Raw genomic sequence first — 17,255 nt, 5'->3', positions numbered from 1 at the left:
AAGGCTCCCAGATCTGCCAGAGATATATCCCTATCGAGGGACACCCTTAGAATAGATTTTGCCACGTGCCAAATTATCTTTTGGCTACCCACCCCATCACAAAAAAAATGGCCCATAAAAAAGTATAATGCCCCACCCACAGTATAATGCCCTAAGAGATAATAAGTAACGGACGCCCTCATGCCCGGTGTCGCCGCTAGTAGCCGATATGACTGCTATAGCGGTAGCGACGCCACTGTGAGAAGAAGCGCCTAGGTGGTTATTCAGCTGCTGAGTCGCCGGGCCCGGGCGCTTCTGAAACAAGCAGGGGAAAGGTGCCGCGGGGAATTCCGGGCGAAAAAGCACAGTTTTTGGCTAAGAATGTCCGCTGCGGAAAACTGCAGCACTTACCCGGCCTACTAGCAGGGCAGCCTCCTTGGATGACATTTTATCCCAGGAGACCGCTGCAGCTTGTAATTAGCTGCAGCGGCGGTCACATTGGATGATGTCATCCAGCCGGGCCTACTGGGATGATGTTTCATCCCATGTGACCTCCGCTACAGCCTGTGACTGGCTGCAGCGGTCACATGGGATGAAACGTCATCCCAGAATGCCGCGCTGGTGGGAGAACACAGACTTCTGGGTAAGTAGAAGTTGTTGTTTTTTTCTGAGTTGCGTTTTTTTTGCGGCGGGTTTGCTGCGGACCCACCACGAAAAAACGCAACAACTGTGGAAAACCCGCAACAAATAAGAGGCATTTACGCAAATACAATTGACATGCTGTGGAATAAAATTCCGCACAGCAGGTCAATTTCTGAGCGTTTTTTCTGCTCAGTATTTAGGCAGCGCGTGGATGAGATTTGTTTTATCTTATCCACTTTGCTGCTACTGTATTTGCTGCAGATTTTACACAACGAATTCCGTAATCTAAGTATTTACGCAACATGTGAACTGATCCTTATACATACCACATGCTTTTATTCAGCAAGATAGAAAAAAAAACTATATTAATTTGGTATCACCATAATCGTAACAACTCAGAATAAAGACAACAAATAATTTATATCACAGGGTCCATGACGTTAAAAAAACGCAAAAGGAAATGGCAGAAATACTGTTTTTTTCCATTCCCACACAAAAAAGTTTAATTTATATGTACCCTCAAATGGTACCAATAAGCGTTAAAGTGGACCTGTCACTAGGTCATATTAATTTAACTGGTTAACTGACCTGAATGGCCACTGTTGTGTTGGCTCCCTATATGATAATTTGCTGTAGTAGGCCAATGGGGTGGAGCTAGCTTCCCTGCCTCTGATGCTGACCATTCAACGCAAGGCAGCCTAAGGATAGGCCATCAATTTTTTTGTGACTGGACAACCCCTTAAGTCTAGAACCTAAAGGCTCTAGAAGTTGCTGAGTGATCTCATTTTAACCTTCCTATATCTCCAAGTGCTCTGATTTCAGTATCCACTTTGCATTAAATGTCCTACTGGTCATAATAAACTGGCCACTATGTACAGGGCAGGCTCCAGGTTTATGTGGGCCCCTGGGTGACAGACATAGTGGGACACTTTGTGGGGAAACTCACAGCGGCAGTAAAATGGCAGAAAACTTCACTTTGTGCCCCCATCTAGAAGTTAAGCCCTGTTTATTCCCCCATAAAGAAGTTAGGCCCCCATGAATTTAGTGCCCACTGTCCCAGGTAGTGCCATGCAGCCCCCTCCCAGGTAATGCCACGCAGCCCCCCCCCCCCCAGGTAGTGCCATGCAGCCCCCCTCCCAGGTAGTGCCACACAGCCCCTACTTCCAGGTAGTGCCACAGAGCCCTACCTCGCAGGTATTGCCAGACAGCCCCCCTCCCAGGTAGTGCCACACAGCCCCCCTCCAAGGAAGTGCCACACAGTACCCCTACAAGGAAGTGCCACACAGCACCCCTCCCTGTAGGTAGCGCCTTTGAGGCTCCCTCTAGGAGTGGAATCCCCAACCAGAGTATTGCCGATTCTCTAGCCGGGGATTCCGCTTCAGGAGGAGCCCCTGACGTCACTATCCATATATGGACTGGGATGTCAGGGGCAACCCCAGAGCCTAGTCCCGGGCAGAGCCCTACTAGCACTCTGCCTGGGACTCCTGCTCTGCTCCTGACATCACTGTCCATATATGGACAGTGATTTCCGGAGCAGAGCTGAAGTCCAGAGCAGAGAGCTAGCAAAGGCTCTGCTCCGGTACTTCGGCTCTAGGGAAGCCTCTGACATCACTGTCCATATATGGATAGTGATGTCAGGGGTAATACCAGAGTCAAAATCCCGGGCAGAGCGCTACTAGCACTCTGCCTGGGACACTGTTCTGCTCCTGACATCACTGTCCATATATGGACAGTGATGTCAGGGGCTTCCCCAGAGACGGGATCCCGGAGCAGAGCTGCTTCTAGCTCTCTGCCGGGGAATCCTACTCTCTTCCTGGCATCACTTTCCATATCTAGACAGTGATGTAAGGGGCAACCCCAGAGCCAGAGTCCTGGGTAGAGCGCTATTAGTGATCTGCCTGGGACTCCAGCTCTGCTCTTGACGTCACTGTCCAGTGATGTCAGGGGCAACGCCAGAGCAAAAGTCCCAGGGCAGAGCGCTACCAGCACTCTGCCTGGGAGTTTTTAACCTAGTAAATGGCTAACTAACGACACATATACTATTGAATGTGGCGTCGCTACCAATGTAGCACCCGTAGCGACTGAAACACCGAAAAAGGCCATACTTACAAATGGACACAGCCAGGTCAGAAACGCTGATGAAAGGGCGAGCAGGTGCTTTAAATAATAATAGCCACTCCCACTAGTCTTGAGGGGAGTGGTGTGTGGTGCATGGGATGTGTAGTCAGAAATAATAAATGAATAGTGTGTGTGCAAGTGTAATACTATAAGTGAAATATAGGGGGCAGTAATGAGTGAAGTGCCTCAATAGAAATAAATGGATAATGGGGTGCAAGTGAGTGAAACATGGAGGGATAGTGTGTACGTCATGAGGCACAACGTGTATAGCCAGGTAGAAGCCTATTTGTGACGCCTTGATAATTCATAGAGCGGGCTACCCTGCTTGCTATGCCAAACAACAACACACCATGCTCTCCCAGCATCAAAGACCCGGCTGTGTCCAAGAGAAGCGAATATACATAATAATGAAAAATACCTGGGGTATTGGTAATCATTTTGGCCAAAAGGACGCAAGCTCGCAATCCACGACAAGGATCCCCAGACTTGCGAGTCCCTAACTCCTAAACTGGAACAGAACGTTCCTGATGCACAAACAGAACCGATAAAAACACAGGGACATATACAAAAACACCGAAAAAGGCCATACTTACAAATGGACACAGCCAGGTCAGAAACGCTGATGAAAGGGCGAGCAGGTGCTTTAAATAATAATAGCCACTCCCACTAGTCTTGAGGGGAGTGGTGTGTGGTGCATGGGATGTGTAGTCAGAAATAATAAATGAATAGTGTGTGTGCAAGTGTAATACTATAAGTGAAATATAGGGGGCAGTAATGAGTGAAGTGCCTCAATAGAAATAAATGGATAATGGGGTGCAAGTGAGTGAAACATGGAGGGATAGTGTGTACGTCATGAGGCACAACGTGTATAGCCAGGTAGAAGCCTATTTGTGACGCCTTGATAATTCATAGAGCGGGCTACCCTGCTTGCTATGCCAAACAACAACACACCATGCTCTCCCAGCATCAAAGACCCGGCTGTGTCCAAGAGAAGCGAATATACATAATAATGAAAAATACCTGGGGTATTGGTAATCATTTTGGCCAAAAGGACGCAAGCTCGCAATCCACGACAAGGATCCCCAGACTTGCGAGTCCCTAACTCCTAAACTGGAACAGAACGTTCCTGATGCACAAACAGAACCGATAAAAACACAGGGACATATACAAAAACACCGAAAAAGGCCATACTTACAAATGGACACAGCCAGGTCAGAAACGCTGATGAAAGGGCGAGCAGGTGCTTTAAATAATAATAGCCACTCCCACTAGTCTTGAGGGGAGTGGTGTGTGGTGCATGGGATGTGTAGTCAGAAATAATAAATGAATAGTGTGTGTGCAAGTGTAATACTATAAGTGAAATATAGGGGGCAGTAATGAGTGAAGTGCCTCAATAGAAATAAATGGATAATGGGGTGCAAGTGAGTGAAACATGGAGGGATAGTGTGTACGTCATGAGGCACAACGTGTATAGCCAGGTAGAAGCCTATTTGTGACGCCTTGATAATTCATAGAGCGGGCTACCCTGCTTGCTATGCCAAACAACAACACACCATGCTCTCCCAGCATCAAAGACCCGGCTGTGTCCAAGAGAAGCGAATATACATAATAATGAAAAATACCTGGGGTATTGGTAATCATTTTGGCCAAAAGGACGCAAGCTCGCAATCCACGACAAGGATCCCCAGACTTGCGAGTCCCTAACTCCTAAACTGGAACAGAACGTTCCTGATGCACAAACAGAACCGATAAAAACACAGGGACATATACAAAAACACCGAAAAAGGCCATACTTACAAATGGACACAGCCAGGTCAGAAACGCTGATGAAAGGGCGAGCAGGTGCTTTAAATAATAATAGCCACTCCCACTAGTCTTGAGGGGAGTGGTGTGTGGTGCATGGGATGTGTAGTCAGAAATAATAAATGAATAGTGTGTGTGCAAGTGTAATACTATAAGTGAAATATAGGGGGCAGTAATGAGTGAAGTGCCTCAATAGAAATAAATGGATAATGGGGTGCAAGTGAGTGAAACATGGAGGGATAGTGTGTACGTCATGAGGCACAACGTGTATAGCGACTGCTAGCGGGGCCACTGGGAATAGGGGAGCCGTGACAGCGGGGGGCACGGGCCCGCTCATGCAGCCGGTCCCCTAGCAGCCGCTATGGCTGCTACAGCGGTAGTTATGCCGCCTCCTAGACAGGGGCTCCCTTTAGCAGCAGAATCTCGTCAGCAACACTCTGGCTGGGGATTCCACTCCTGGAGGAGCCATGACGGCAGTGTCAGCACTCGGTGGCCGAGTGATCCCCCCGAAGGGTAGGGGGCCCCTGCACTTGCCCGGGTACGCCGGGTGCTGACTCTAGCCCTGATTACGTAAGTAAAGAATTTGGAATATAGAAAAAAGAAAATGTAAAAGAACACTAACATCTAAAGTACATGTATATTTTAATGGTTTTACAGGTCTTACCCCAATGCTTCAACTAATTCAAGCTATACTAAATGACCCAGAAGATGAAACAAAGTGTTTTTTACTGTTTGCCAATAAGGTGAGTGAAACACAGACACTCATTGTTCTAAATGCTGTGAGGGAGATTTACAAAGCAAAATGATTCAGAATTCTCGCTCAAACTGCACAAAAAATTGGATGTATACGCTGTGCGTCATATTTACTATGTGTCACTTTTTACACCTCACTGCGACAGTTTTGAAAAGTATATAGAAAAAGGGGTATGGCTAAGAGGAGATATAAAATGCACCAGATTTATTAATGGCATGCGCCATTCTTTTGGCGCAAAGTATTGGAGTAATGTACGCTAGCCAAGTTGTGGTGTAAAGAAGAGCACACTTTTCATTTTATCATACAGGGTGTGCCACTGTGATTAATTTGACACCGCTTCTATCTGTTTAGTCTAGTTTTATCCTGTCTATATTTAGGACACTATTAATAAATCTCCACCAATTTCTACATAAAGAGACACTGCGGGAGATTTATGAAAACTAATGTTAAGAAAAAGTGGAGGACTTGCCCAAAACAACCAATCAGATTCTGTTTTCGGAGGCCGATATAACTGTGCCCTGATTGATTGCTTTTCACTTGCATTAGTTAAGACAAATCTTCCCCAATATGTTTAAATAAGCTAGAGTGTAAAAGTTGCCACTCTTGTATATACAATGCATTCGGAAAGTCTTCAGACCCTTTCAATTTTTCACATTTTGTTATGTTGAGGCCTTGTGCTAAAATAAAAATAAAACGTTTTTCCCCATCAAGCTGCACTCAATACCCTATAATAACAAAGAGAAAACAGAATGTTAGTAATCTTTGCTAATTTTTGAAAAGGAAAAACTAAAATATTGCATTGACATGCCATATTTTTCGGACTATAAGACGCAGTTTTTAGCAAGAATAAATCTTTAGGCTGGGTTCACACGTGGCGGAATTTCACTTAAATTCCGCTGCGGACACTCCGCAGCGTTAATCCGCAGCGGAGCCGTTTGTCCATTGACTTACACTTTAATTTAGCAGTGTTCGTTTAGACGAGGCGTAAAATTCTGCTGCGGAGCATAGGCTGCGGAGCGGAATTTGATGTCCGCAGCATGCTCTGTCTGTTGCGGAGCAGTGGCGGACTCATGGCGGAATTTCTCCATTGACTTCAATGGAGATTCTAATTTCCGCAATGAAGTCCGCAGCTGTCATGCACATGTTATGTGTGCTGCGGATCCGTCTTGCTTTTTTAACTTGACATTTCTTCATTCTGGCTGGACCTATGTATTTCTAGGTCTACAGCCAGACTGAGGAAGTCAATGGGGCTCCCGTAATGACGGGAGCGTTGCTAGGAGACGTCAGTAAATAGTCACTGTCCAGGGTGCTGAAAGAGTTAAGCGATCGGCAGTAACTGTTTCTGCACCCGGGACAGTGACTACCGATCCCAATATACATGTATCTGTAAAAAAAAATGAAGTTCATACTTACCGAGAACTCCCTGCTTCTGTCTCCAGTCCGGCCTCCCAGGATGACGTTTCAGTCTAAGTGACGGCTGCAGCCAATCACAGGCTAATAACAGGCTGCAGCGGTCACATGGACTGCCGCGTCATCCAGGGAGATCGGGCTGGATGCCGAAGGAGGGACGCGTCACCAAGACAACGGGCGGTAAGTATGAATTTCTTTGACTTTCACAAGGGAAAGTGCTGTCCCTTCTCTCTATCCTGCACTGATAGGGAGAAGGGAAGTACTTTTACCGCAGTCCGCAGCAGCTAGTCCGCATCAATTTACTGCACATTTTGTGCAGATCCGCAGCAGAATCTGCAACGCAGATTTTGTGCGGCATTGATGCGGACAGTTGCGGAGGAAATCCGCCACGTGTGGTCATGCCCTTAATTTTTCATCTTTAATGAATTTGCAAACATTTCTAAAATTCTGTTTTCACTTTGTCATTATGGGGTATTGAATGCAGAATGATGGGGAAAAACTTGAATTGAATGAAGGCCTAAACATAACAAAATGTAAGAAAAGTGAAAGTGTCTAAAGACTTTCCAAATGCACTGTATGCTTTTGTTTCTCTATTTTTCTAAAATTATTCTCATTTTAACCCCTTCCCGACATTTGTCGTAAGTATAGGCCATGGAAAGCCAGTGCTTCCCGCAAAATGTTGTATACTTACGACAAATGGATGGCACCGGCTCAGAAGCTGAGTCGGTGCCATCATCCCCGGATGTCAGCTGTATCATCCAGCTGACACCCTGCTGTAATGGCGGGGACCAAAGTTATTTTCGATCCCCGCCATTAAAACCTTAAATTCAGCGGTCAAAAGCAATCGCTGCATTTAAGGTGCTTGCAGCTCATCGGCACCCCAGCAATGAATTCGCCAGGGTGTCGGTGGCTGCAATGCCAACCGGAGACCTAATAGTGGCCTCCCGTTCTGACTTGTATGGAAAACGTCCAGCCCCTGCCCGGAGGCGGAGCCTAAAAGGCTTCCGTAGCCGCCGGCAAGATGGAGCCGGATCAGTAGAAGAGCCGGCGTCATCAGCGGTGGGTGTTAGCTGTATTTTCCAGCTGACATACACCTGTAACGGCAGGAACTGGAGCTAGCTCCCATCCCTGTCATTATAACCCCTTAGATGCAGCGATCGAAAGCGATCGCTGCATCTTTGTGGTTGTCAGCAAATCGGCAGCTCTGCCCTGCAATCGCAGGGCTGCTGACTGCTACTATGACAACAGCAGACCTGACAATGGCCTCCTGCTCTGCCATTACGGAAGCCGATTAGGCCCCGCCTGGAGGTGAGCCTAATCGGCTTGCTGTCAGTGAATGACTGACAGATCTAATACATTGCACTACATAGGTAGTGCAATGTATTAGAAAAAAAATCTGACAGTTGGACCTTTAAGTCCCCTAGTGGGACTAAAGAAAAGTGTAAAAAAAAGTATAAAGAAAAAAAGTAAAAAACAAAGTTGTACAAAATATAATAAAAGTTTCAAGTAATAAAATAAAACACAATCGCCCTTTTTTCCTTATAAAGTCCTTTATTATTGAAAAAATAAAACATACATATTTGGTATCGGCGCGACCGTAACGGCTGAAACTATAAAAATATTATGTTATTTATTCCACCCGGTGAACGGCGTAAAAAAAAACACGTAAAAAACAATTACAGAATTTCTGTTTATTGGTCACTTCGCCCTACAAAAATTGAAATAAAAATTGTGCAAAATTGTCAGCCTGGAGCTGATGTGTCTTCTCTCTTCCGACGCCAAGGTTGAAGGAACTGTGGGTGACGTCACGCTGTGTGTCAGCAGTGAAAGAAGCTGGCTGGGAATGATGACGTCACCCACAGGTCCTTAAACCTTGGCGTCGGAAGAGAGAAGACACATCAGCTCCAGGGGTCAGAGGGTACAGTTCAGGGTATGTGTAGGTAAGCATAGCAAACTCCCTAGAGATGAGCATATTAACCTTTTGGACGCCTGGAGCCGATGTATCTTCTTTGTCTGACGACAATGTTGAAGGACCTGTGGGTGATGTCACGCTGTATGTCTGCACTGAAAGAAGCTGGGTGGGAACGATGAGAAGTGTTTGATGCTGATTTGTCAGCTTCATACACTTCTATTCACCACGCCCAGTTGGTAAAAACACAATACACGCCCAGTTGGTAAAAACACAATACACGCCCAGTTGGAAAAAACGAGAAAACACTCCCAGTTGTCCATTGAAAAGCTCATTTGCATAAATATAAAATTGCTCATAACTTGGGCAAAAATGATCATTTTTCAAAACAAAACTTTGCAGTTATCTACATTGCAGCGCCTACAGATGATTCTGCAGCAGCATCGGCGTTTGCAGGTAAGTCCATGTAGCTACTTACCTGCAAATGCTGATGCTGCTGCAGAATCATCTGTAGCCTCTGGTGCCGACACGATGCAGGACCTGTGAGTGACGTCACAGATCTGCACTGCCAGAAGCTGGGCGTTCTGAAGAGAAGTGGATGATACTTCTCATCAGAAAGCCCAGCTAGTAAAAGTAGTAAACACGCCCCGATGTACGCACATAATACACGCCCAGTTGTACTTTTACTTTTCAACACGCCCAGTTGTACTTTTGCAAGCCTCATTTGCATAAATACGAAAATGGTCATAACTTGGCCAAAAATGCTCGTTTTTTAAAAATAAAAACGTTACTGTAATCTACATTGCAGCGCCTATCTGCTGCAATAGCAGATAGGGGTTGCAAAATCTGGTGACAGAGCCTCTTTAACCCCTTAGTAACCAAGCTTGTTTGGACCTTAATGACCAAGCCAAATTTGTCAAATCTGGTATGTGTGACTTTATCAGAGAATAACTCTGTGAAAGTTTTGAATATCCAAGTAATTCTGACATTGTTTTTTCGTCACATGTTGTACTTTATTTTAGTGGTAAAAGTAGGCTGATACGATTTGCGGAAATTAATTAAAAAATAAAAAAATTGAAGAAATTTTGTAAAAATTATAATTTTTCCCTATTTTTAACTGCAATAGGTCACATATGTACATACATACTGCACAATTTTTTTTATTAAATATATATTTCCATCTCTTTACTTTATTTTGGCAGCACTTTTGAAAAAAAATAATAATTTTTGAGCAATTTAGAAGACTTAGAAGTTTAGTAATAATTTTATACATTTTTACATTTTGTTTTCCTGCACCAAGCCAGGTTTTCAGAGGCTCATAGGTGTCAGAATGGTGGAAACCCCACAAGTGACCCCATTTTGAAAACTACACCCCTTAAGGTACTTATTAAGGGGTGTTGTAAGTATTTTGACGCCACAGTTTTTTTGTAAGAATTCATGCAAAGCAGGCATAAAAAAATATAATTTCACTTTTTTCATAAAAGTATCACTTTGAAGACCGATTTCTTTGTAAAGCGACCATGAGAATTAAGAAACACACCCCAAAATCTATCACCTTGTTTCTCCTGTTTTCAAAAATGCCCCCATTGTGACCCTAATGCATTGCCTGGACACACGGCAGGGCCCGAAAGGGAGGGAGCACCCGGAGGCTTTCAGGACTCATATTTTGCTTGAAAATGTTTTAGGCCCCACTGTACATTTGGAGAGGTTTTGAACTACCAGAACGATAGAAACTCCCCATAAACGACCCCATTTAGAAAACTAGACCCCTTAAGGTATTTATCTAGGGGTGTAGTGAGTATTTTGACCCCACAGTTTTTTGCTAAATTTAATGCATAGCAGGTAAAATTTAAAAAAAAATCACTTTTTATATAAAAGTATCACTTTGAAGACCGATCTCTTTGTAAAGCAACCATGAGAATAAAGAAACACACCCCAAAATCTATCACCCTGTTTCTCCTGTTTTCAAAAATGCCCCCATTGTGACCCTAATGCGTTGCCTGGACACACGGCAGGGCCCGAAAGGGAGGGAGCACCCGGAGGCTTTCAGGACTCATATTTTGCTTGAAAATGTTTTAGGCCCCACTGTACATTTGGAGAGGTTTTGAGCTGCCAGAACGATAGAAACGCCCCATAAATGACCCCATTTAGAAAACTAGACCCCTTAAGGTATTTACCTAGGGGTATAGTAAGTATTTTGACCCCACAGTTTTTTGCTAAATTTAATAAATAGCAGGTGAAAAAAAATTTAAAACTTTTTTCATAAAAGTGTCAGTTTGAAGACCGATTTCTTTGTAAGGCGACCATGAGAATGAAGAAACACACCCCAAAATCTATCACCCGGTTTCTCCTGTTTTCAAAAATACTCCCATTGTTGCCCCAATCATCTTATTAGACGTGTGGCTGGGCCAAAAAGAGAGGGAGCACCCTTTGGCTTTCAGGGCACAATTGAATAAATTCTAGGCCTCATATCATGCATTTAGAGGCATTGAGCTGCCTGAGCAAAAAAAAAAACACGCAGAAGTGACCCCATTTTAAAAACTAAACCCCTAAAAGGTATTCATCTAGTGGTGTAGTGAGCATGCGGACCAAAAATTTTTAAAGGAGGAAATAATGGGTATCATTTCAGACACTATGGGTATATAATGTTTTCTTCAAACTCTTATTACGTTTCCACATGAAATAGAGGAGATGTGGTAGAAGGTTATTTTGTTAGAAATATGCCACATTAATAAATTTGTGCGGCATACAGAAGAGAAGTGAAGCCGTGTATTCATAATGGATACATGTTGCTATAGACATATTTGCCTGTACTTATGACTATGTCTTGCTGAAGAAGCAGTTGGTGCCATTATGATGTCATTGTGGACAGAATTCTGTCCTAATATAAAATCAGTCAGAGAGGAAAAAATAAACTGTACTGGAGTGACGGGCAATATCTTCAAACAAATGGAGGAAAATGTATCCAACTATGTTGCAAACTCGAGTCTATTGACTAGATAGAAGAACACCTGCAGGGCTGCGATGACAAGGTTTTGTTTTTTTCAGTGACTGGTTGTACAACGTCTCTTTAGCTCCATCAATCCTTATGAGGGACGAATGTGCCAAGTGACGCGGTACACCATAACAGGCCCCTGCCCGGCAAGATAGGAACCGCTATGTGCACAAAACAACCAATCACCTACAGAATATATAAAGGGACAGTGTCCAAAACCATCTATAGGAACAGTAAAGGATCACTAATCCCCAAAATGATGTCAGTATTTCCAGAAGAACTGTAACAAAGCCCATGATGGTGTATTGATGAGGAACAGCTCGATTATTAGAGATCCTCCAAATAAAAAAAAGATCATGCCCGTATCACGGTACAGAATTAGGAATGTAACAGCTGTATGTGGCAGGACATAGTCATAAGAACAGTCAAAATAAAAAAATTGTGGATGTGGGATTTTGTACTGGACAATTAATTCTAGCACTTGATCACCCACAAATAAATAAAAAAAATCATAAGGGGTAAAATTAGTTTCACGATCTGAAAAAAATGTGCTCTACAACCTCTCCCACAAGAAATAATCCGTACTTGGAAAGCCCACAAACTAAAAAGAAAATATAAAGAAATTGACTCCCTAAAAAGACCCCCCACCCATTTTTATTTTTTTTGGTGTTAAATTCTAGTAATTTGCAACCGTGTGAAAGGTTTCGAAACAGGGCTAGTCACAAAGGGCTGGTTTTGATGGACACATGGGGCAATAAAAGCGGGTATCCCTCCTCCTGCCATGCTTGCTACATACCCGACACCTTCTTTGGGGATATTTTTGGGTCTCAGTGGAAGGAATAGGGTGTAAAAAGTGGCGCTCTGAAAGCCTGCGCACATCCTCAGATTCGCAGGATTCTGCAGGTATAGTGGACTCAAAAAGGAGATGCTCAATGACCTTCTCCTGAAATTGAAGAAAAGTGAGCGTTCCTTGGGCTTTTTTGAAAATAACAAAACTGTTATAGATAGCAACCTGGAAGAGGTAGATTGCTAACTTTTTGTACCAGGCCTTATTTTTGCGCTTCACCAGGTAAGGCTGAAGCACCTGGTCGAAAAGGTCTACACCCCCCATAAATTTGTTATAGTCTGTTACACGGACAGGTTTCTGCTTTGCAGTGGTAGCCCCCTCTCCGTAATTGCCACAGTGGTGTCCGTGTGTACGGTGGACAGCATGTAGACATCTTTCTTGTCGGCCCACTTCACTGCAAGTAATTCCTCACTTGCAAGGGCCATGGATGTTCCTTTTCCCAAACGCCTGGACACCAACTGTTGTGGGAGTCCCACTCTGTTCTTCCGTACTGTCCCACAGGCCCCTGTATTTGCAGCATGAAGGGCTTTATAAAGGGCAACGCTTGTATAAAAATTGTCTGTATAGACGTGGTACCCCTTGTGCAGAAATGGCTCCATTAGGTTCCACACAATTTTGCCAGAGGTGCCAATAGTTTCTGGGCAGCCTGGGGTATGAATTTGGCGGTCCCTGCCTTCATATATTTTGAAACCGCAGGTGTAACCCGTTGTGCTCTCGCACACTTTGTACAATTTCACCCCATATCTGGCTCGTTTGGAAGGGATGAATTGACGAAAGGAAACATGGCCTTTGAAGCTCATGAGCGATTCATCTACAGACAAATTTTTATCAGGGGTATACAACTTTAGAAATAAATCACTTAGAAGGGTGATTAATGGCCTTAATTTATTAAGCCAATCATAGGCTGGGTCACTTCTTGGGGGGACTTGGGAATTGTCAGTAAAATGCATGAATCGCATTAGGGCCTCATAGCGGTTTCTGGACATCACTGCTGCAAATACAGGGGTAGCGTGGACAGCACTAGAAGTCCAGTAGGACCGGACAGATGGTTTTTTAACCAAACCCATATTGAGGGTAATGCCTAAAAATTTTTTTATTTCTGGGACACTTGTGAGGTTCCACATTCTGGAGTACATAGATGCAGGCTTTTGCAGAACAAACTGCCTAGCATACAGATTAGTCTGCTGGACTATCAAGTCTAGGACCGTATCGCATACAAATAAATGAAAAAAATTATAGGGGGTAAAATTTTGGACGTCAACACTAATTCCTGGAGTCGCTTCAAATTGGGGTACTTGGGGGGAAAATGATAGTGCAGGATCCCACATCACGGGAGGGACTGCAACACTCGGCCCTGCACTTGACACCTCTACAGCGACTGACGTATCTACCACCATAGGACTATGGGGTTCAGCGGTAGAATTAGAATCGTCACTGTCGGGAACAAATTCTGAAGCGGTGTCTGTTTCGCTTTCAGGACTGTCGGAACATAGCAAGGCGTAGGCTTGCTCCGCGCTGTACATACGCTGAGACATATTTATAGATATGTGTATATATATATATATATATATATATATATATATATATATACAGTGAAGGAAATAAGTATTTGATCCCTTGCTGATTTTGTAAGTTTGCCCACTGTCAAAGACATGAACAGTCTAGAATTTTTGGGCTAGGTTAATTTTACCAGTGAGAGATAGATTATATTTAAAAAAAAAGAAAATCACATTGTCAAAATTATATATATTTATTTGCATTGTGCACAGAGAAATAAGTATTTGATCCCTTTGGCAAACAAGACTTAATACTTGGTGGCAAAACCCTTGTTGGCAAGCACAGCAGTCAGACATTTTTTGTAGTTGATGATGAGGTTTGCACACATGTTAGATGGAATTTTGGCCCACTCCTCTTTGCAGATCATCTGTAAATCATTAAGATTTCGAGGCTGTCGCTTGGCAACTCGGATCTTCAGCTCCCTCCATAAGTTTTCGATGGGATTAAGGTCTGGAGACTGGCTAGGCCACTCCATGACCTTAATGTGCTTCTTTTTGAGCCACTCCTTTGTTGCCTTGGCTGTATGTTTCGGGTCATTGTCGTGCTGGAAGACCCAGCCACGAGCCATTTTTAATGTCCTGGTGGAGGGAAGGAGGTTGTCACTCAGGATTTGACGGTACATGGCTCCATCCATTCTCCCATTGATGAGGTGAAGTAGTCCTGTGCCCTTAGCAGAAAAACACTCCCAAAACATAATGTTTCCACCTCCATGCTTGACAGTGGGGACGGTGTTCTTTGGGTCATAGGCAGCATTTCTCTTCCTCCAAACATGGCGAGTTGAGTTAATGCCAAAAAGCTCAATTTTAGTCTCATCTGACCACAGCACCTTCTCCCAATCACTCTCAGAATCATCCAGATGTTCATTTGCAAACTTCAGACGGGCCTGTACATGTGCCTTCTTGAGCAGGGGGACCTTGCGGGCACTGCAGGATTTTAATCCATTACGGCGTAATGTGTTACCAATGGTTTTCTTGGTGACTGTGGTCCCAGCTGCCTTGACATCATTAACAAGTTCCCCACGTGTAGTTTTCGGCTGAGCTCTCACCTTCCTCAGGATCAAGGATACCCCACGAGGTGAGATTTTGCATGGAGCCCCAGATCGATGTCGATTGACAGTCATTTTGTATGTCTTCCATTTTCTTACTATTGCACCAACAGTTGTCTCCTTCTCACCCAGCGTCTTACTTATGGTTTTGTAGCCCATTCCAGCCTTGTGCAGGTCTATGATCTTGTCCCTGACATCCTTAGAAAGCTCTTTGGTCTTGCTCATGTTGTAGAGGTTAGAGTCAGACTGATTAATTGAGTCTGTGGACAGGAGTCTTTTATACAGGTGACCATTTAAGACAGCTGTCTTTAATGCAGGCACCAAGTTGATTTGGAGTGTGTAACTGGTCTGGAGGAGGCTGAACTCTTAATGGTTGGTAGGGGATCAAATACTTATTTCTCTGTGCACAATGCAAATAAATATATATAATTTTGACAATTTGATTTTTTTTTTTAATATAATCTATCTCTCACTGGTAAAATTAACCTAGCCTAAAAATTCTAGACTGTTCATGACTTTGACAGTGGGCAAACTTACAAAATCAGCAAGGGATCAAATACTTATTTCCTTCACTGTATATATATATATATATATATATATATATATATATATATATGCCCTATAAGTCCTAGCCCTAAAGTAAACCTAAAAATGACACAAATTATTATTATTATATATATTTTTTTTATATAACATACGTAAAATAAATTCTAACGGCCCTAAACACGAACGCTAAACTAGCCCTAACCCTAAAGTAACGCTAAACTAGCACTAAACCTAAAGTAACGCTAAACTAGCACTAACGCTAATCTAGCACTAACGCTAATCTAGCACTAACGCTAAACTAGCACTAACGCTAATCTAGCGCTGACGCTAATATAGATTTTATATATTATATATATATATATTATATATATATACATATATATATATATATATATATATATATATATTCACTGAAGTGATATGAGTAAAATATATATCTTTATTTGGTAACTCTCTAAAAACAGGGGTACAATCACCACCGTGAAAAGCCCCACCGTGTGTGTTAAAAACGTATTAAACAAAATACTCCAGGTCCTGATTCAATTGTGAACCCTATATACCTGGATGTATCACAAAGATACAAAAATTGGAATCAGCGTTTGAACATTGGTGTAACAGTGGTTTAAACCCTCAGACACACAAGAGCCCGCGATTACCGCAACAAAAACTCCTAATGCTCAGGTACACAACAATGCCACTGTCTCCTACGCTCTAATTCCTCACTTGAAACCAACCCTACGCGTTTCAATATACTTATCGTCAGGGGTCTGTAGCTTGATAAGTCTGGCCAAGATGCCAGCAATATTACTTCAGCAGCAGATATTCTGCTGTACACCACGGAAGCATGCCCTCATAGATATCAGCGGCATGCTTCACTACGGGACTCTGAGTTACTATATACATGTAACTCCTCCCCCTGGCCTCGGCGGCGCACTCCCTACCAGCCTATCACACTCCCCCACCAAGCTCGTGATACCTGACCATGTAACCACCAGTGTCTCACTGACAGCATCAAGCGAACGCGCAGGCGCAGTGGAGGCTGTAAGAACACCTCATTGCCGCTCAGGAGCTCATTTTGGTCGAGGAAGGAGTTTAGCGATAATAAGTTTGGGTATATATTGCGGGTCAGCCCAGGCCCACAAACGGACTTCCATTGATAAAACACCATCCCTATAGATACACATTGCATGAAGGAGTGATACAATGTCCACCACAATTGGAATCCCAAATCATTTGCCAAAACCAAACACCAAGTCTGTTGGCTTTAATGGCATAATGCAAGGCGCTATACAAGAACTTGGCACAACGGCCGTATATCTGCCTAAAAGTACTCCTAATATGCAACTGATGGAAATGCATATTCAAATAAAACAGGCATAGTTTGTCTGCTCGTTTAACCCCTTGGGCTGTACACACTCCAATCTGTGGATCCATTTAGCTTCTTTTCGCAGAATGAGATTATCCCAGTCCCCTCCCCGCTTAGGAGGACGTATTAGTTCGATTGCCTGAAATTTAAGACATTCTGCTCTGCCCTGATGTTTAGCATGTACATGTTTAGATATAGAGGTGTCTCTCAAATTTATAACATCACCAACATGTTCTCTAATTCGGCGCCGAAACTGGCGTATCGTTTTGCCCACATAATTCAAG

The 17,255-nt window shown here is 43.5% G+C and overlaps 1 protein-coding gene across 1 annotated transcript in view; it reads left to right on the top strand.

Annotated features, from left to right (window-relative positions):
* The window catches only part of CYB5R1 (cytochrome b5 reductase 1), a 98,279-nt gene that overhangs the window by 53,402 nt on the left and 27,622 nt on the right, over nucleotides 1–17,255 (top strand). Inside the window, exon 6 of the mRNA XM_075850599.1 lies at nucleotides 5,200–5,285. Coding sequence (XP_075706714.1) covers nucleotides 5,200–5,285 — 86 coding nt within the window. The remainder of the gene's footprint in view (nucleotides 1–5,199; nucleotides 5,286–17,255) is intronic.

Source organism: Rhinoderma darwinii, chromosome 2 (genome assembly GCF_050947455.1).
Source record: "Rhinoderma darwinii isolate aRhiDar2 chromosome 2, aRhiDar2.hap1, whole genome shotgun sequence".
Taxonomy (NCBI): Eukaryota; Metazoa; Chordata; class Amphibia; order Anura; family Rhinodermatidae; genus Rhinoderma; species Rhinoderma darwinii.
This window is presented reverse-complemented; position numbering and strand designations above follow the sequence as displayed.